The 22,191-nt window shown below is 39.9% G+C and overlaps 1 protein-coding gene across 1 annotated transcript in view; it reads right to left on the minus strand.

Annotated features, from left to right (window-relative positions):
• ADGRV1 (adhesion G protein-coupled receptor V1) overlaps positions 1–19,673 on the minus strand; it is a 307,496-nt gene extending 287,823 nt beyond the window's left edge. Inside the window, exons 1-5 of the mRNA XM_058172618.1 lie at positions 19,631–19,673; positions 10,183–10,367; positions 9,758–9,907; positions 8,007–8,102; positions 598–702 (exon numbers count right to left, since the gene is read on the minus strand). Coding sequence (XP_058028601.1) covers positions 598–702; positions 8,007–8,102; positions 9,758–9,907; positions 10,183–10,367; positions 19,631–19,652 — 558 coding nt within the window. The 5' untranslated portion in view covers positions 19,653–19,673. The remainder of the gene's footprint in view (positions 1–597; positions 703–8,006; positions 8,103–9,757; positions 9,908–10,182; positions 10,368–19,630) is intronic.
• Positions 19,674–22,191: the final 2,518 nt, after the last annotated feature.

A 22,191-nucleotide genomic window follows, 5' to 3' on the forward strand; every position in this document is an offset into this window, starting at 1 on the left:
AGTTATTAGATTCCATATCTGCAAATGGTAAAAACTGACTTTGAATTGATCTGCCAATTCTAAAAGCTGTTCATCTCTTAAGATCCTTACCGGACAAAAAAAGGAGCAGAATTTAAAACCACTTGTGTGTCAGACTTTGTAGCTCCAAACAAGATCACTATAAAATATCTGTAGCTTTGGCTGAAAGACCAAGTTTATCAAGTCCAGCATGGAATGTTAGATCACAAGTGAAATTATTACATCAGTGTATGTCTTTTTCACTATGTTTTTTGGTCCTGAAAAAACTGATTCTTGCCATGAAAATCTTCTGTTATTCCAATAACATAATTTAGGACCAATATTTTCCTGGTCATGCTGAATACTCCAAGAGCTCACAACCCAACTTCAGCAGGACAGGATAGATAGTAATAATGATTTGATTACAGTGATCTGGTCAGGCAACTATCCTGAAAATGAAAATAGTTCACCTAAGTAGAAATATTTGGAAATGGCAAACTCTATTTCATTTAAGAAATGTCAAATTCATTTACCACAATGATTCAAACTTTTTTTATTCAAAATCATGTTTTTAACATAATCGTATTTCAGCATGCTTACCTCATAGAACACAGTGACAGACCCATATGTTCCTTTCTCTCTAACTAAAGTAAAAGGCACAGATTCATTCTCACCTCTGGGCTCAGTCAATGTAATTAAGGCAGGCTAAAATTCAGATATGAGATTGAAGATTTGGGGGGGCAGGGAGAGAAAAAAATCAGGCATCAATGAAATATTTAGGGAACCAAATATACAAAAGGCTATTTTACACATGTACATCTTCCTAGTGATATATTAATTCAGTTTATGAATTCATCCAATAATGAGATACTGTTTTTCAACAACAAATTAATTCTGATAATCAAATATATCGAAGATTTCAACATTGCTAATGATTGTTTTTTTACCTACTAAAACATGTGTTACAAATAATTAGTACTCTATTTATATATCTTACTAATTTATTAAATATAATAGATCAATTACGTATTTATAATATAATATATTTAATGCTAAATCATCCTAAGAGCAAGGTAGTACCAGAGTTTATAAGACTTATTAAGAAACAATTCACTAATGGGAAAATGCTTTATTTTCTGTATTATCTTCTGTTTCTTATTTTTTCTCCTAAATTCAATGAACAGTTATTTTCAACTTATTTACTCTATGGTTTCTTTGCCAATCATCACATTCATAGACTGCCCCTATTTCATATCTGAAGTGTAAAGGGGCGCTGGTCCTACCTAAGCGCCGATTCTCTTGGCTGTGGGATGGTTCAGCAATGGATTGATACAGTGCAATCTGCCCCGAGACTGAGCCATAATTTTGTGGCCATGCCTCCCTGTCTCTCCGTCAGGCCCCAGTTTTTGGTGATGAAAGACTTGAAAGAGAAACTAAGCCAGAACATTAATATGCCCCAGCTCCAGGCCCACACGATGATGGGTGGGGATGAACCATCCCACAGCTGAAGAGAATCGGCACTTAGGTAGGACCAGCGCCCCTTCTCCTAGTAGGCTGCAGAATGGTTCAGGAATGGGACATACCCAAGCCTGGTTGTCCTAAGGGCGAGAAGCCGAAGGGCCTGGAGCAGCTCCGGCTAAATGAACCTGTTGAAGGACCTCCTCCCGAAGGACACTTCTGTGGAAGCGAAGACGTCCAGCTTGTAATGCCTGATGAAAAGCGAAGGAGTAGCCCAGGTTGCCGCCCTGCAAATCTCCTCGAGGGAGGCTTGTGTGGCCCAAGCAGCAGTGGTCACTGTGCTACGAGTGGAATGTGCACTAATGAGCCTAGGAGGTGGCAGTGCATGAGTCTCATATGCACGGGTGATCCAGCAACCTACGGTTGAAGAGGACACCTTGGTGCCCAAAGAAGTAGGTTGGAAAGAAACAAATAGAGCCTCGGTCTTCCTGGAAGACGCAGTGCAGGAGATGTACTCCTTAAGGGCTCGCCGCACGACCAAGGTATGCCATTTCTTTTCCAAGGCATGGGAAGGTCTAGGACAAAAGTTAGGCAAGATGACCTCTTGGGCACGGTGAAACCAGGTGTTAACCTTAGGTATAAATGAAGGGTCGAGCCTCAAAATTACCCTATCTGGATGGAATATACAAGGTCAGTCCTCACTGAGAGGGCCGCCAGTTTAGATATGCGCCGTGCGGATGAGATAGCCACCAGGAAGACTACTTTAAGGGGAAGGTGACGTAGACTTGCTGTTCTCAAAGGCTCAAATGGAGGCTCCGTAAGGGCCCACAATATCTTAGGCAAATCCCATGTGGGATAGCGGTATACGACCAAAGGCCGTAAATTGCTTGCACCACAGAGGAACCTACAGATGATGGGATGGTGAGCGAGGCACTCCCGTTCTGCGCCTGAAAGGACGGTGGAGAGGGTGGCTACATGCTGCCTGATGGTGTTGTGGGCGAGTCCCTTATCAAGGCCATCCTGAAGAAACTCCAGCACCTCTGGAACAGAAGCTAAGACAGCATTAATGTCGCATGCAGTGCACCAGATAGAAAATACCTGCCAAGTGTGATTGTAGATCCGGATGGTGGACTGCTTCCTATCCGCCTGGATGGTCCGGATGACCCTTTCAGAGAAGTCATTCCACTTTAGAAGGACCCCTTCAAGTGCCAGTGGATCAACTGGAGCCATTGCGGCTCCGGATGGAGCAGGATCCCCTGGCTGAGTGAGATCCTCTGTGATGGAATTCTCCAAGGTGGTGAGATGGAGACTGCGATGAGATCCGTGAACCACGGTCTCTGGGGCCAATGCAGTGCTATGAAGATGACTTCCGCTCCTTCCGAGATGACCTTTTGGATAACCCAAGGAATCAGTGGTAGGGGCGGGAAGGCGTAGAGCAGGCTGAGAGGCCATTCGCAGCAGAGCGCATTGGTCCTCTCCACCTCCTGGATGTGAAACCTCGTGATGAAGCGAGGAAGCTGTGCATTTTGGTGAGTGTTGAACAAGTCCACCAGTGGTTGGCCGAAGCGGGAGCAGTTGTCCTGGAAGAGATCCAGATGGAGACTCCATTTGGAGTTGTCCACCATGGTCATGCTCAGAAAGTCTGCCTGAACGTTTGACTCGTTTGTGCTCCGCCTTCAGGGAGAGAACGTTTGTTTCTGCCTACCTTCCGAGATGGAGGGCCTCCTCCATGAGGCATTGTGAACGTGTGCCTCCCTGGCAATTGATGTACGCTTTTGCCGTGGTGTTGTCCATCAGGGTGAGCACGTGTTGACCTCGTATGAGGTGTTGAAAGTGTCGTAGGGCCAGGTGGATTGCCCTCAGCTCTAACCACTTGATGTTGTGGGCAAGGTCCTGGGGAGACCAGCGATCTTGCGCCACATGATGGTTGAGGTGAGCTCCCCAACCCTAGAGGCTGGCATCCGACATGATGGAAATCCTCCTGAGCTCCTTGAATAGTGACCTTTTGTCTAGTGCAGGAGATGTCCACCATTGGAGAGATCATTAGAATGTCAGAGGAACACGAACTGGGATCCGGGAAGTTGCCACCTTGGCCTGTTGAAATGGAAGCAGGAACCATTGAAGGTTCCATAAGTGTAGTTGAGCCCAGGGCACAATCTGGAGACACGAAACCATCTTCCCTAGTAAGGATGACAATGTAGCCAGGGGAACCTTGGGGTTTTGATGAATCTGGGACACCAGTGCTCTGATGCCTGCCTTCCTGTCTTGTGAGAGGAAGACTTGTCTCATCCTGGTAAATATGAGAGCCCCTAGATGGGTGAGGCTGGTCACTGGCTCAAGATGGCTTTTTGGAACATTGACCAGAAAGCCGTGGTCCTTTAAGGTCTGAAGTGTCAATTGCAAACCCTCCTGAGCCCTCTGGATGGAGGAGGCCAGAACCAGAATATTGTCTAAGGACGCCTGAAGCCTCACTGGGTTTAACCTCAGATGGGCAATCAGGATGACCAGAATTTTGATGAAGCAACGCGGGGCCAATGCGAGGCCGAATGGCAAGGCACGGTATTGCAGATGGCGACCCGCGTAGCTGAATCAAAGGTACTTCCAATGTGTGTGGGCAATCGGAATGTGAAGATAGGCCTCGGAGAGGTCGATCGAGGCCAATATAGATTTGAAGGAACACAACTTAAACCTCCTGTAGACCAGATGGGTGTTGAGGTTCTTTAGGTCGAGGATTGCTCTCCAGCCTCCCGAACGCTTCGGTACCACTGATGGAATAGTACCCCTGTCTCCTTTGGTCTGATGGAACAACCTCTATGGCCTTGATGGTCATGAGGTGCTGAATAGCGTCCTCCATGAGGTTGCGCTTTGTGAGGTCGTGAGAGACAGGGCATGGCACGAAGTGGTTCGGAGAGCTGGAGAGGAATTCCAGACGTAGACCGAATCTGATGGTTCTGAGGACCCGGGAGTCCGTAGTTGTGAGCGCCCACTGGTCTGCGAAGAAGGTCAACCGACATCCTATGCGGGGAATGGAGGAGTCATTTTTGTTTGCGGAATTGGCAGCTGCCAGTTCCACGAAAGGACCGTTTTTGGGGCCCTTGTAATGAAATGGCTGCCTGTCCTGCTGGTGAAACTGCCCCTGCTGATAAGTTCGCAGCTGGGACAACCCTTCCTGGAGATTAAACCTGGTGGATTGTCTGTGAGAGTATGGGGTGGCCTGCCTATCTGCCCTTCTGGCTGCAGAAGGTAATACCTTGCACTTATCTTTGTCCTCTATGAAGAGAGGTTCAAGGGCAGCCTCAAATAGTTTGGATCCCATATAGGGGGCTGCAGCTAACTGCCACTTGGCTTTAAGATCTGCCGGCCAAGATTTGAGCCACAGGAACCTCCTGGAGGTAATTGTCGAAGCAAGAGCCCTAGAGGTGTATTTTACGGTGTTAAGGTCGCATCAGCAGAGATTTGTGTGGCTGTAAGGATCTTGCTAAGGTCCTGATGAAGTCAAACCTTGGAGGGGCGGGCCTGAAGTTGTTGCAGCCATAATATGGTGGAGCAATTAAAAAAAGACACTGCTGCAGCAGCACCAATTGCCCAGGCCGCAGCCTGGTGCGTCTTCCTAAATGATAACTCAAATTTCTTGTCCTCAGGACTTAGGTTTTCAGAAGGATCCCCTGCCGTATACGGCAAAGAGGACAGCAAGGCTGCAACAGGACCATCTAAGGGACTTGTAGGAGCTGGCTAAAGGGGGAAGCCATATTATATAGCTTCTTGTCTGAGCCACTAGGAGTAGGGAGGGAGGACGGATTAGACTATTGATTTTGGACCACATCTAGAAAACGTTTAGGAGCCGGTATGAACAATTGTTTCAATACCGGCTCAGAAAATATGCCGTGACCCTTTCCCTTAGGGGGCTGCACTGTGGGCCCCTATTCTTGTAGATCAGTCATAGCCGTTACCTTGTGTAATAAGGACTTAAAAGAGCCCTGAAGGGAATAGATCCATGAATGCTGGGGTGTCCGGAATAACTTCCTCTTCGTCATCAGAAAAAATTTCCTCCCCGAACCCCCGAACCACGCTACCCCCAGAGTGGGAGGGGGAGTGGTGATCCGGCTCAGTCAGACTGGCCTGAGGTGATGTGGGCCCCTATCTGCTAAGGTATTCTGAGACCAGAGAGGAGGAACGGTGGCTATGAATGCCTGCAACAATGCCAGCAGATATGGCCCTGGCCACTAATAATTGGACATTGTCTGGTAAATCAACCAGGTGAAGGTCAGGGGGGTCTTGAACCGTGCCATCCTTGGGATTCTCCTGTTGGGAGGAGCATGCGAAGCGATGGCTCTTTTTGGAGCGGTCTGGGTTGTCAGGCTGCTCCTGTGAGTGCGAAGCCTACAGAAAAGGTGATAAAATGCTGTACAATCAGGTCAGAAATGCACTAACAAGGGAGATCAGAGCAACAAAAAGAAGCTACTCTGAAAAGCTAAAGAATCAGTTTTCAGCAAATGAACCAGCAAACATGTGGAAAACTCTTAAAAATATAACCGGCTATGGCAAACCTCCTTCCCAGGCTGAAGGTAATCAACAACTGGCAGATGACCTGAATGAGTTTTACTGCAGGTTTGAAAGGAAACTACAGCCACCTATCTCCACAACCCCCATCTCAGACACACCAACAACAGCCAAGCCTCCTAAGACAAATTCCTTGTGTGTCCAATCACACTTGGCCAATAAAAAATTCGATTGTATTCTATTCTAAAGTGGAAAGGCCGAGTGAAAGCTCAGCCGCTGCATCCTGAATTGATGCTTGAGGCGAGGGGTGGTTTGACCCCCCTGGAGCATGTTGGGAAACAGACTGATCACTGGACTGTGATAGAGTTTCCAATTGAGCCTGTCTTTTCTCTGCCAGAGAAAACTGCTTTACTAAGGCCCTCTGTCTCCATGCCAGGTCTTTTAATTCTGCACTGGGGAGTTGAGAGAGCTTGCATCCATGCTTGGATTTGCATAAAGCCTTTTGCAGGTGGATGCATCTGCAGTGGCCTGAAATCCAGGTGCCTCCGCCATTGATGCTGAATAGTTAGAAGTGGTCTGGAGGCAAGGAAAAGTGGCAGTCGCTTTGGGGAACCAAATTGTCCAGCTCATGCAAGACAGAGGCAAGGTCTGTCACAGGGCGGCTTACCCAGGGCGAACCTGAGTGGTGCCAGCTCCTGAGACCCCTCTCCCCCCCGGTTACAGGCCCTTTGATAAGGCAAAACTTGCCGGGGCGCAGCCAGAAGCTGATTGGTGCTTTCAAAGGTAAGCCACCCTTGAAGATGTTGAAGTTGACTTCCTGGAATCTTCAAGGCTGCTGGACAGATGATTGGCTGTTGAGAAGGCCGCAGATAATTTGGGAGTCGCCTCCAGCCAATGAATTGCCCGAGTTTATAAAATGGTAACTGTTGGTTGCAAGGCAATTTTTGCCCTGAATTAAAATGGCCACTCAGGAGCCCTGTGCTGCAGCTGTAAGGCAGTGCGGGCGATGAGCAGGCCACCTGGTAGTAGTGAAGCCTTGCCGCAAGGCCGAAGAGTCGTTGACAATGGCACTGGCGGCGGCGGCAGCAGCAGCTTCGGTCGCAGTGGCTTTGGCGGCTTCAGCGGTGGCTTCGGTGACCTCAGCGGTAGCCTCAGCATCCACAACCACGGCTTCGGCAGCTGCGGCGTGGCAGCGGCGACTTTGGCAGCAGCGGCAGCAGCAGTGGCGTGAGTTTGGAAGGTAACGAGGGCCCTTAGCTGTCAAGCCTCAATTGGAAGCTTGTCTTTTGTGGAAGGGGGGGAGCGTTTGGGGGGTATGCCTGATATTGAAGGCAATTTAGGGGCTGGCTAAGGCCTGAGGCCAAATGGCCTGCCCCCCACCCCAAGGCAGCAGCGGTGTTATCAGCCTAAACTGATCTGGCCAGCACGCAAACCTAAATTAAGGCTGTTTAGAAGCTATAGAAAACCTGTTGAAATGGTTTAGAAATGATTGGTTGAAGAACAATTGCCAAAGATGTCTCTGTCAGACGACTAAGTCGAAAACTGGGGCCTGACGGAGAGACGCGGAGATGTGGCCACAAAATTATGACTCAGTCTCCAGGCAGATTGCACTGTATCAACCCATTCCTGAACCATTCCACAGCCTACTAGGAGAACATCCAATCTTAAATTCTAAAACCAACAACTTAAAATAGTGAAAGAATGCATTTATACAAATAACTTTCAAATAGCAACATCCTACTGTTGACTGAGTAGATGTGACATTTATGGCTAAGCTAGGATTTAAGCTTTGAGCACAAACTATCATCTTCAATACTTTGAATGTCCATTATAATGTCAATTTTCAAAATATTTTTAAGAAAATTTCTCCTTTCTGAGATGAAACTATCAGGAATTTTTACTGGGGAAATAAAAGTGGATTTTTTTGGTGACAGCTACTAGCTCTGGAATGCTGTATTGATAGAGCTCCTTACATTTATTTTTTAAAATTCAAATAGAGATTTTCTTATCATTCTAATTTAAGTAAACAGATGCAGTAAACGAAAACATACCATATCAAAAGAAATAATTCCAAAAGCATTGTCATTTGATAAAATTGTTACAGTTACAGCTCTAGGCAATCCAAGCTTTACTTCTTGAAGCGGCTTCTAAAACAAACATGGCAGACAAAACCGAAAATCAACGTAAGCATACCCATCTATATAACAGGAGAAAACATTCTTCTATTGACTAATGTCTGTGTTTACAAAGCAAACAAATGTTTGTGACACATTCCAGGGAAAGTACTTAAATGAAGGAAATACTGCAAAAGCACTTTTCATGGAACTCAAATTCTATAGACTCAATCTGGTTAAACAAAAAAGTGTTTGACTCAAACTTTGACAATCATTAATCATAGCTAATGATACCATAGCAATAAGATGCTAGATGAGAAATATGCATGCCTTTCCTCCCTCAAGAACTTGAACAGCTTTTGTGTGAAACATTACTGAAATAAATCATTTTGCAGTTATGACTAAAAAATAGAGAGAGGTCACACTGATTATATTTAAAGCAATTATGTACTTCATTGATCAATTTTACTTTAGTTAAAGAAAAAAAATGAAGGCATATTAGATAATAATGAAGTTCATGAAGTAATTACCTCATACTAACTAGTGAGCTATATGCACTGACCTGAATCTCCTTATGCTAGAGGTCAGAATAACAAAACAGAGTGAAAATCACCTCATGGTGAGATGGGCAGCAAACAAATTTAATAAATAATAATAAATGAATAAAAAGAAGTCCCCAGTATTTTTGAATGGGTTTTCTGAATTGAGAATAAAATAGTCTAATTTTCATGTTTAAAACAACTTAATGGTCATAATTAATCATATAATTTATTTTAGTTAACATCAAGCTATAAACTTGCCTGTGATTTAAGTTATTATGTGTATTTTGTCATCTCAGACAAATAAATCTATATTTTGATAAATATGCAAGGAAGATAAAGAGATGCGATCAGGATTCAATTTTCTTTTTCTATCCAGTTCAGACACTGAATGAGATTATTGATATAAAATTTTATAGGTCAATATGAAATTGAGGAAGGTCAAATTTTAAATGTTCTTATTTAAAAATGATCAATTTAAAGTGGGGAATCAGTACCAAAAATTATTTCAAATACAAATTATGAGGGGATTTGATTGGGAGGTGATTATTACAATGCTTTGGATTCTATTCTAAAATAGAAGGGAGGGAGATGAATCTAACACTCATCTGCATCTCTCCAAAGAAGCCACCTCAGATCAGTAAAGGGGATGAGTATTCTGGGGCTTTACTGATCTGAGGTGGTAAGTGATACTCTTAATATTCTTGTTTTGTGTTCCATTTTTGTCCATTACTTCACAAATTCCCTGGCTGTGCATCCTTCCTTTTCTTCATAAAGACTTTTAATTTCCTAAATATTAAATTGAAGATAAGAAGCTAGTACAGCTGCAGATTGCTGGAGAGACATTGTAACAATGAAGGGTAGGTGGACTCTCTTTGTAACTAAGAAAGGTACAAGATCCTTATATCAATGTAACTTTCCCTAAAATTACCTCTCAAGAAAATTGAGGGTTTTTTCCCCTCAGATTAAAGACAATGGTTGAGATAATAAAGAACAGCTAGGGCAAACGGCAGTAAGAAAAAATATTAGAAAAAAAAATCAATACACATACAACACACACATACACATACAGTGTGTGTGTGTGTGTGTGTGTGTTTATACCATGTGTGTGTGAATGTATGTATGTAATGTAGAAAAAGAATTACCTACCTGTAATGTCAAATAAAATATAAATGTTTCATCAGCCTCTGGAATGTCATCATCACACACAGAAATGAAAACAGTTCGATTTGTTTCTGCCTGGGATATGTATGCGGCTGCATATGTGTCAAAAAAGTCACCTGTATTTTCACCATGAATCTGGAATACATGTATATATACAGAAATTAAAAACAAATACATCTTATTCTGCTCATTTGCACCTTATGACATCCTTAAAATAAACATCTTTATGTCTGACATATTTCCTTTGGATTATAATATATATTTGTGCCATTCATTCTAGTAAATTATCAAAGTTGGCCTTCACATATTATCAAGAAAAAATTCCTTGCCCTAAGGAAAAAATTCTACTTCAGAAAGCAAACCATATAAATATTTACTATTAGAGCAATTAGATTGGAAACATTTCTTACCGATACAATTGCTGTGACATTCACTGGGTCTCCTACTCTTTCAATAACAAGACGTATAACTGTTGTAGTTGTTTCATTCACTACAAATTCTGTTTGTCCTGTAAACTTTACTTCTGTTTCTCCAGAGATCAAACTGACAATTAGTGATAAAAGAAGTATAACTAGTAAACAGACAGAGGGCATCCCTGAAACAAAAGGAGGCAAAAGTGAAATGGAGGCATAAAAGGTAAATTTTAAACTTGAATCTTATATTCTCTCTTAAAGAGTTATGCCTTTTTCTCGAGGGTAGGCTATTCAAATATATATACAAAAAAAGTGGAAACTCAAATCTATAAAAGGTGTAGCAATTTTGCTTAATTGCTAATAACTTATTTCATCTAAGTAATGGAGTCAGAAGATTTTGTGTGTGCGTGTGAGAGAGAATGTTTAATGTACTGCACATATTCATTATCATAGTCATTCTATAGATGTATATACAGATATACAGATGTATTGTACATCTATTTTGCTAAGGATTTTACTTTGGTTTGCCATTTGTATTAGAATATTGCCTTACTCAAATTTAATTAATATTATTACATAATTTTGCTAGACATGGAAAAGGATTTTGATACGTTTAATGGAAATTTTTGAAACAAGTTTTGTTGAATATGGATTTTCTCTAGTATTTATTAGTTGGATCAACATGTATATATTCCATCCACTAGAATTATCACAAATGGAATTATTTTCTCAGCCATTAAATTGTCTTGCGGGACTCATTATGCATTATTCATGTCCCTTATTCACTCTCCCTTATTTACTGGATTTACTGGACTACCCAGAAATTGGTTTGATTGATTATCAATTTCATTATTTTGGATGTATAACATGGATGATGGGCTTCTTTTATTACGTATTTCCATCCGTCAATCACAAAAGGTCATACGACTTGGATCCACACATATACTATACTGATACATTACAATATCCACATTCTCAATAAGAATTTGATGAATGTGAAGGCCAATATCAGATGTAGCAGATGTAATTTTACATTTTGGTGCATATAATAAGAAAAACATACAGACTGACTACAAATAACAGCATGACAAACTAGCAATAATGGTGCGCTGGACTATCTGCAAGAAATATCATTTGCCTGCAAGCAAGAACTGATGAGATCATGAAATAGACAAAGTAATACAAAATGAAAAAGATAAAGGGCTCTGAGACTTTAGAATTCAAACAGACAAGCACCTGTCACATAACACCTCAGACTTAACAACTGTTGATAAGAAAAAAAATCTGAATAGTTGTCCTGGCAGAACCTGGAATCAGCAGAATAAAAAAGAAAACTAGACAAGAAGACACAAAGATCTGCAAATAGTAGAATTCAAGTGGCAAAAGAAAACAAAGGTAATACTAATAGAAATAGGCATCTTGGGTACAACCCAGAACATCTGGAAAGTCACTTGAACACCATCTGCATTGACAAAATCACCATCAATCAATTGCAAAAGGCAGTTTTACTTGAAACAACTTACATCCTGCAACAATACCTTTAACGCCATGAAATATCTGCCTATCCTAGGTAGATAAGAATTGCAAATTCAATTTAAATACCTGGCTGATAGTGCAAAAAGTAATAACAACAATAAAAAAGAATATTTGGAACAACTTACATCCTGTTACCTTTAACACCATCAAACAACAACTATCTCAGGTCCTTGGGAAAAATTCAATAGATGGATAAGAATGGAAAATCTGGCTGACTGTGTGTAAGTTTATAGTTTGAAGCTTTGTAGCAGTCAGAAACAAATAATAATAGCATGTCAACAAAGAAGATTCTCATTTCTATGATTTCCAGGTAGATAATCTAAATTAATACTAATATTAATCATTATCTTAACAATTTGAAATTCATCAAGGAATGACCCAAGACGGGTAGCATAAAAACAATTAAAGTGATAACGTTTTGTTGAAATTAAATGCATCTTATTTGTAATTTTGAAATTATTAATTGAAGTTAAAACCTTGCCTTTTGAATAAAGTGCTTTCCTTGTAAAGTATGAGAAAAATTAATTTGCAATGTAGTCATTGTTCTTTAAAGAATTAAGTTGGCTGACCTTTTAACTTCAGAAGTTTCCTAAGATGAAGCAAGTATCTTCTCTACTAAATACCTTGCTAAAATAAACCTGAAAACACAATCCTTGTAGAGCAAGGTAACCACGTTTAGAGTTACAGTACTTGAATTCTATTATCTTACTAAAACTATAAAGTTACTGCTGTGCAACAAGAGACTAATAACCATGACATCAATTATTCAGTTAACAAAAATTCTTCCTTATATTTTATTTGTGACATATACATACACATATGTATGTCATATATGAATATGTCTCTATGTATAGATATACATATATGAAAAATATATTAAATATATTAAACCAATCTTTCATAAAATTATTCCAATTATGGATCGTGTCTTAAAAATTAGGTCTAGACAACTTCAAAATGTTTTGAAAGGCTGTTAACCATAAGCAAAGTTGAGGCCTCCTAAAAAATCTACAGGGCTTCTGGGACAGAATGTTTTGCACCTTTAACAGCTATTAAACCATTCAACTAGTACTCCAATTTTTTTAAATAAAATCTGTTCTTGAACTCAGTAATTCCAATTTTTGATATTTCTATCATTTACTTTGGAAGATATCAGCCTCCCCAGATAAACCACATAGGAAATATGACAATAGAATAGAACAGAATAGAATTTTTTATTGGCCAAGTATGATTGGACACACAAGGAATTTGTTTTGGTGCATATGCTCTTAGTGTACATTAAAAAAAAGATACATTCATCAAGAATCATAAGGTACAACACTTAATGATAGTCATAGGGTACAAATAAGATAAGACAAGATGAGCTAATTCTACTTTATTGTAGAAATCTTGCAAGCCTAAAAGTAAAACACTCCAGCCATCTCCTTTACAGCCTAAATAGCTAGGGAAGGTCCCTTCTGACCTCTTTCTCCACCCACTGTGCATCTGCAGGTTATGCCCTGTCTTATCTGACCGCTCCCTAGGCATCATATCTTGGTCTCAACTCTGTGTTACATATCATTACAGCAGGATAGGATTTATGTATGTAGTAGTTTTGTTCTTTTACAACTTTATATATAGGCAACAGTTATTACATCAGCTCTTATGGACCACAATCAATTTCAATTTTCCATAAAAGTTTATATGATAATAAATTTTCTGGTCTTTAGGATTCCATGTGATTCTTTGTTATTTTCACACATTAAAACATACATAAAGAAACACTTGTAGCTTACAGTTTTAACCAATGGATATTGGTGGGATTCAATTTTTTTTACTACCAGTTCTGTGGGCATGGCTTGATGGGCATGGATTGATGGGCATGGCAGGGGAACGATACTATAAAATCTCCGTTCCCACCCCACTCCAGGGGAAGAATACTGTAAAATCTCCCTTCCTTCCACACTCCAGGGGAAGGATACTGTAAAATCTCCATTCCTTCCCCACTCCAGGGAAAGGTTACTGCAAAATTCCCATTTCCTCCCGATCAACTGGGACTCGGGAGGCAAAGAATAGATGGGGGTGGAACGAGGTCGTATTTACCGGTTCTCCGAACTACTCAAAATTTCCGCTACTGGTTCTCCAGAACTGGTCAGAACCTGCTGAATGCCACCTCAGCTTTATACCATATTTGGTTATAGAGTAGAGCATAAACTCTACATTTTCAATAGGATGAATTGTATTAAGCAATTTCAAACAATTTGTGCATTACGTCAGTGGCTGAAGGTAGCTGAAATAACATCTCCACAATGTTAGAATTTATATACATGAAAATATATAAAAGCTGTCAAGTTATGTAAAATAATTTTCTCTTGGTAACTTTAGAAAGACAATTTTATAGTGTCCATGGCACAGTTTTATTATTATCACTTTTCTATCAGAAATTTAAAACAATCTTCCCAGGAAGCCATCAGTAACTCCCTAAGTAACTGATGCTCCAAGAATCTGTCATTTATCAGGTAATATTGCAAAATTAAAAAGTAGCATAGTTGATAACTTCTGCTATTCTGTCATAATTTCAACAATTCTGTCGTAATTTATTTGCTTGCAACAGAATACAATGATAATATCTCATGGTAGAGGCATATTTGACTCTACAGTAGTTTCTAAAATGAAACACCAAGAAGAACTATGCTGAAATGAGCTGCATGCTGTAGGTATTTGTCATAAAGATGAAAGATATATTATTTCAAACAAAATTAATTTATAAATATCCAAACCCATTATCTTATTTAAAATATGTACTCATTTCAGGATTCCTAAGGTTGCTCGTAAAGAAGCAAGGACTGCTATGGTAAGCTACATGAAATACATGTAAATGGTAAATGGGGAGACTGCTGATTCTCCCCAGCATGTTGCTAAAATGGAGAAAACCTTCTAGTTGCTTTATTTACCAGCTGCAGGAAAAACCACAAGTAGCTAACAGTGCCCCCTCCCCTAAAATTCTATGTGCAATGATTTTGTAATGTTTCATTTCATTATGCAAGACATGACTAGAACTATTTGTCTAACAGAAGAATTAACATTCTGTTAATTAATTCTTTCCAAATGAATAAGCATAGTATGAATCACAATTCATATTAAATCTGGAGTCTTTGGTACTCTTTGCGCTTGTTTGTTTTCAGACGTTTCATTATCCAGTTCTATAATAAACACATATTAAATGTTTGCTAAGTGCCATAGCTCATTATCGAGTACAATGCAGTTGTGCAAGTATAATAAAATGCTACTATTCAGGAGTTCTAAACTTAATGTACTTCACAGAAATGTATTCAAATTTTATTTGTTCATTCAGTTACCGGTATGTTAAAAAAAGCGAAGGTTTTCATCTTGCTGACTTTCTTAGGATGCAATCACATTTTTCATTTTCCATTCATTTTTACTAATTGCAGTGCCTCATTTGCCCATTTTGATTTTTAACTGCAATGTGCTTGCATTGTGCATTGCAGCTTATTGAAGAAAATATAGGCTTGAAATGTTATCTGGAAAATATCCACTTTCTTATCATTGGTGTTTTTTAGTGCCTTACTAAACCTTGTAATCTAGTCCACAATTTAATAACTACTATTTAATCATTATAATCATTCTCTTATTAGCCAACTACTTTGCTTCTTCTGCCTCATGGCACCCCTGGAGTTCAAGACAAGGAAACCTCTTTGTTGATTAATTATTTAAGGCTAGCAACAATAACCATGCAGGAAATAAAGGTACTTTGAGAGGATTACACAAGGTCTAGTTCTCAACAGCACCAAGCTGAGGAAAGCAAATTACAGGCCCAAGTACTTCATTGCATGTAACTAAATTGGCTGGTTGAAATGCTAATTGCCTTTCAGGACTGCTCAAGGCAGATGGTGAGGCCTCTACTTCATGGGAATTGTTTTCTTTTTTTTTCTTCCTGTTCTACATCATTGTCTGGCAAAGAACGATTCAAAAGATTTCCCTAACTTCTAAACATGTGAGAAATCTCTAAAGTTCTGATCACTGCTTCAGATCACTTTGGTCTGCCAAATCTGTAACAGATGGCTGAATTAAGGCCATGTTAAATCTCCGCTAAAGCTCTGAGCAGCCCACAGTAACTTTGCATTGCTGCAAGGAGAAAGAAGAGCAATTCATGGGTCAAATGAGACATCAGTCATAAATTAGCAAAATCTGATTAGTATTGATGCAGCATAACTTTTTCAAACGTTAACATACTTTAGCTTTGTGATAGCAGTTGAAGAAAAATCTTCCCAACAATACATTAGGAACTGGATGTTAAGCAAATTGCAGTACACCATCCTGTTCTATATTACTGTGTTAATATATACTGCATATGGGGAATTATATTTTGAAGAAGTATTTTCATGCATAAACTTACAGACGCTCTGAAGCTCAAAGCAATTTTCAACAGTTGGATGAAATGCCAATATTCCAAAATGTGCTTTTCCTCCTCTTTTGTTTAGGTGCAACTGTGACATGTTTAGCATTATTCAATCATCTTTAAATGAGCCCTGAGTTTTTTAATCCTTCATATTGTGCAAATTATTTTCAATGAATGCAATTCAAACAATGAGAATTTCCATTATTCAAAATTTCTTGTTTCAAAGATTCCAAGAGTAAGGCTACTTATATAAAATTTTCTTATTGTAATGCATATACATAAATCTTTGGATTATTATAGTAAAATTGCTTATTACAGACCTTATTTTAAATTTATTTTGATCTGACAGACCTTTTTTATAGACGTAACAGTTGTAATTCAACAAAGACATTTATTTTATCTCAGAAGCCATTTCCTCAAGCAAAATTGGGCATACATAATACATACTGTAATGTAAAATAATTTTCTAGCAGTCAAATTAAATTTAACAATGAAATACCTTCATTATATTGAGCCAATGTACTCAGTGAGAGACGATATTTTCTCTTTAGCCCAAGCCAGAATTAATATATATTAATATCATAAATCAGTTTTGTTTGATACATACCCACCGAGAACAATTTGTGATTATATTCATTTTCTATATATAAAACATAGTTCAACCTTGACAATCCCAAATATATAAATCTGAAGACAAATTTAATAAACTGCTTCTTTGTAGAAGAACATTATTGCTTCTGCCTAAAAATATATTCACATCAACATACTGTATGTTCTCTTAAAATGATATTTGTATAATGGATACTGATAAGAAATGTCAAATATATTATCCAAATTCATATTAAACTTTTCAAAACACATCAAAATTCTATCTTTGTCAATATCTTAAGAAATAAGGAATTCCATTAATATCATTTATGGGTGCTTTCCCAAAGCCATATATATTTAACTATTCATCAAGGTAGTCAGTTTTATGTAACAGGATTTTCACATAATTTACATGCATCTGATTTGTGTTTTGAAAAAAGTAACATTTTTTTCCCCTGAAGTTGATGATAATCTAAAAATTAACTAAATGACATAGGCTCCCATATTTTCAAATGATTAATCTTAAACAATTTAGATGGAGGGAAATATGTTTTATTCCTAACTCAGGTATAATACAGTTCACATTAAACATTTGCAACAAGGATATATGTCTACTCAAAAGTTAGACTCGTTAAGTTCAGTTAGACTTACTTCCAGGAATGAAACAGTTTTCCTTAATTACAGTCCCTCCTTTATTTTTTTAGCTGCAGGTTAAAATGGTATCTGTGTGCTTTTGTTATTGAACAGTGAAACAAAATGCTTCATGTTGTCTGCATTTTTAATTAAAAGTGCATGCAACGGCTTAACGATTTATTTTATCAGCCTCTTTTCAATCTCAATAGAAATCTGATATTTAACTTTCTTTTAGTTGAATCTACAACTGCTTATTAACACTCCATTTCTTGACATAAGAATTTTTGCTTTAATTATTTTCTATACTTCATTTTTTCCATTTTATTTCAATAAAGACAAATTAATAATCTGTTTCATCTGAGTGCTATCTGAGATATTGATTAGATTGTGAAAATACTATAATAAAAACCTGTTTCAAACTTAGTCAGGTAAAATAATACATTTCTTTATCAAGAATCAAAGAACAAATTTAAAACTTGTCTTCCTCATGACCCGGTAATAACCTCTTGAATAACATTTTTAGTAATGCTTAAGTATGCATATGTATATATGCTCAGAACTTAATATATGTTTCTTTGTGGGAAACATGCATCGAAGTTTAGCACAATGTGACCAAAACAAAATTAAGCAGTTAAGAATATGATCCTGTAAACATACATTAGATAGTATCATTGAACTAAGTTGAATACATTGCAGAGTAAAAGATTGGCTGCAGATCCCAGGACTTTTATTTAGGTGAAATTCAAATTTAGTTTTCTAATGAAATCAGGAAATTACAACAAAACCTAACAATCTTACATATTTATTTTGTTCATTCAAAGAAACAAGCTCTATCTAGTGTGACATACTATACAAATTACAGCTTTCACATTTAGTAAGTTATATGCTTCTTAGCTTTCAAAGTGTAATACTGCATCTGTCATAAAGAGTTGAAATCTTAGGGAGATTAGGAAACATTTGAATATATGCAGTGAATAAAGTTCAGACTTTATTGCTCCACTATTGATATATACATTTAGTACTTGTTTCCCCCCCTTCCCTCTTTATTTATGTCACAAGGAACATATAGCAAATTGCAAGAGGAATGCAGTTGAAGTACCATTTATCAGGATGATGGAATGACAGATTATTAGCAATATGATCCCTTATAATCCTATTTTTGATAAATAACCACAAGGCTTCTAAGCTGCCTGAGCAGGTGCTGTGCAGCTCCTAACTGGAAACTCTAGTATGCTAAGATTTAGATAATACGGCAGCGTTACAAGAGGGAAACGGCAACATCGGAAGACATCCTCACCCCATAAAAATCTCATGTTTGATGCAGGGAGGTTCGACCCTACGCAGTTCACCTGAGAGCAATGTAGCGTGTGGCGGGGGGGGGGGGGATTTGAACTGAAGCGGCGCTGGAGCTCTGCAGGTGCAGCGGGAGCAAATTCGGACTCCGGTGGCCTCCGCTGTCGCCGGCGGCAGTGCACCCACAGGCCTTGAGGGAAGTCAGCTGGGCAGCGGGTGGCCGCAGGTGGCTGGGTGGGTTGAGACTGGGGTAACGACAGAAGCCGGAGCTCCGCCAGAGCCCCGGATAGTGGCGCGCCCGTAGGACAAAAGCGGGGGAGGCGGGGAGAGGATATAAAAAGGAGGAGGTTTTGGCGGGAAAGAAGAAGAGGGTTCTGTGGGGCAAGCCTGAGGAGAGCGAGTGACAGAGAAGGCGATGGGGCAAGAAGGGGCTTCTGTGGGGCGAGAGTGGGCTTCTCTGGGGCAAGCCTGAGGAGAGCGAGGGACAGAGGCGGCGATGAGGCGACAAGGGGCTTCTGTGGGGCAAGCCTGAGGGGGAGAAGGGATAGAAGAGGTTTCGGTGGCCAGCTTTTCTAGTCTTGCTAGTCTAGATAAACGAGCTGCCCCGGAAAACAGCGGCAAGAGGTCCGTTTCGGCGCTTGGTGCCACGCGCCCGCACGCCACTCCGCCGCAGTGGGCTACGCTAAGCGCCGTGAGCGCCGGTCTCCCCTATCTGCGGAACGGGCAGCAAGGCAGGGACTGTTGCTTCGCGCTTCTAGCTCAGCCAGGAGGAAGGTTTCTTTTTTTTCCCCCTTCCCCAACCTGAGCTGAAAGCTGCCCGGCTTTGCTCTCGAGCCAAGCAGCCTGCTCGCCCCGCAGCAACAGGTGCCGCTCTTGGGAGAGAAAGGTGCTCTCTCTGTGCGTTTCTCAAGGCAAACGAGGGAACGAAAGAAACTTCGCAACTTCCTCTGCAGCGGAGCCGGGATTCCCATCCACGGGCGCTGGCGAAGCACCTACCTAGACTCAGAGATGTTGACATCAGCGTCCGTGGACTCGCTTGCCAGCCAGCCGTCGCTCCGTCCGCCTGCAGCTCCCTGTCACACACGCCTGTATTATGCATGCCCGCAGGGCGAGCCCTCATTGGGTGTCTGACGGCGCTGCCGCCCCGGCTCTCCTCTTCCCGCTCCACGCCGGCTTGGTGGAAGTGGAGAGTTTGGCCACCCAATCAGCCGCCCTCTTCAAAGAGGCCGGCTCTGCAATGAATTTAATTCTAAAGCGAAGTTGGAGGTCTCCCTAGACCCAGACTGGCATTCTCACCCTTCCATTTATGCTCCTTTTGCTAGTGTTGGGAAGGCTTGAGACATTCGGAAATTAAAATTAGAGCAGTGGATTTGGGAATACATATCCACTTGTCAAAGTAGAATCTGGACATATGCAAAGGATCTTTAAGGTTTTGTACCGATGTCTGCCTCCCCATTTTATCTCACTCTTCCTCTCTCCCCCCAAGTCTGTAGGAAAAAGTATTTTAAGTATATCAACCTTAAGAGCCTCTTGGTTTTCTTTTCTCAAACAAGCATATTCTTTTCTCAAACAAGCCAATTACATCAAATATGTTGTAGGGATTAGTTTCCAGACAATTGATCAATTATGCTGCTTTTTACCAAAGACACTGCAGTTTAAAACATGGGGTCCAGATTGCAAATGTCAGGCAAAATACAATGGGCCACAATCATGAACATGACTGGATGATTCCTCTCATAAATACTTAAACTTTGTACTGTAATTTTATTTCTGGTCCTGCTCTATTTTTTGACTCAAGAACAGCCTGCAAATCAAACAAATATAAACACAGCTCAATCAACCAACTCTGTTTCACTTACGTAAAACTTTCCTTAATATATTTTTCAAATGAAAAACTGCACAGATTTTTCCAGATTTTGGCTTTCAACTTTCAAGAGGGTTTTGATTAAGAAACAGGCCTGGATACTCATGACAGGCCATCATTCCAACCAAGCATATTTAAGAATCTTATCCAGGGAGGAGGAAGTAGAATTAACAAGGCTCTGTTTTGCTCATGTTGGCTCTCCCCCCCTCTTATCCTACAGTGTTCAGTGGGTAAGACTAATAAATATAATACTGTAGTAATAATATGGGATTATCCAGCTGTGGTTGTTAGCTTTTCTCAGGTCTATGCTATACAGTACTAACTTTATCTTGTACAACTTTCTTTGGACAAGCAATGTCAATCTCATCTCACATCAAATGAGTCTGGCAAATGTTTTAAGAGAGTCCAGCCTAGAATTGTTTGAATTGGAGAGACATAAATCCAATAAACAGATGCTTCCCTGTTCTCTGGGCTATTTCTACCCTAGTGTAGGAGGAATGGCGAACTGCCCAGGTCCAGTGATTTGCTAAAATGGGATGGCAGCAAATCCAGGAAAAAAAAACCAAATCATTTTGCCTATAAAAAGTAATACATTCATAAATTAGGACAACACCATCTACCAATGAAACTGGAAAGATTTAGGGACTGGAAACAAGCACTGCAATTTGCTTCACATCAAATCAGGAATGGAGAACTAAAAATCAGCAATGGAAAAAGTCCCTTTTTCTCTCAAATATACACTCTTTATTTTAAAGACAGTCCTGTAGATATGATGTCCATGACACCTTACACCTCTAAAAACAATTTAAGGTTTTTTTTAAAAAAAATTGCCTTTATTTCTTTACCACCTTCACTTTACCACTATAAATAATTCAAGGCAGTGAAGAAACATAATTCTCCTTCCTCATCTTAGCTTCCCCACAGCAACTATTTAAGAATGAAAATTAAAATGTCTAATTTTGCTAAAAAAAAAAAAAAAGGTCTCCCACTGACAGTTGTCCCATCCCCCACTGAATTGTGTCTGCAGAAAACAAACCAAGTTCAAATGGGGTAGTTGGACTCCTTTCACTTTTATGTAAAATGTCTTGGAGGAAGACAAAACAACACTGAAAGCAGCAGCCTCATTTGTTTGTTTGTTTTCAAGGCTTTCCTATTTTCCTTTTATTGGCATGGCATGAATGAAGACATGGGAAAAGAGGGACTTGAAATAATAATGTGGGTGGAGGAAACCAAACTTGGAGAAGAAAGAATAACTAGCTACTTGATTCTAAGTGGTTTTGTGTTAGCAATAAAAGTCCACCCAGATGCATGCAACAGATCCCTTCTAGTACTTCACAAGGCAGAGCAGATTAAAGAAGTAGTTAAAAATCTCTGCCTCTGCTTTGTGGACCATCCTGCCCCCAGATGTGAGGAAAGCCCCCAATCTCTTGGCGTTCTGCAAAGGGGTCAAAACTTGGCTCTGCAGCCTTGTTAGCAAGTTCCTTGAGAGCCCCTTCTGCCTGTAATACTTCAATGTTAAATGGCCATCATAGAATTCCCCCCCCCTTTGATGTTTAACTGTCATTATTCTAGAATTTTAAAAATTAGACCTTTTTTATTTTTAGCATCAATTTTATGTTTTTTATTTATCAGTTATATTGTACACCACCCAGAGCCCCTCTTTGAGAGAGATGGGCATTTTGGAAAAATAAAT

The sequence above is a fragment of the Ahaetulla prasina genome, chromosome 2 (genome assembly GCF_028640845.1).
Source record: "Ahaetulla prasina isolate Xishuangbanna chromosome 2, ASM2864084v1, whole genome shotgun sequence".
In the NCBI taxonomy this organism is placed as follows: Eukaryota; Metazoa; Chordata; class Lepidosauria; order Squamata; family Colubridae; genus Ahaetulla; species Ahaetulla prasina.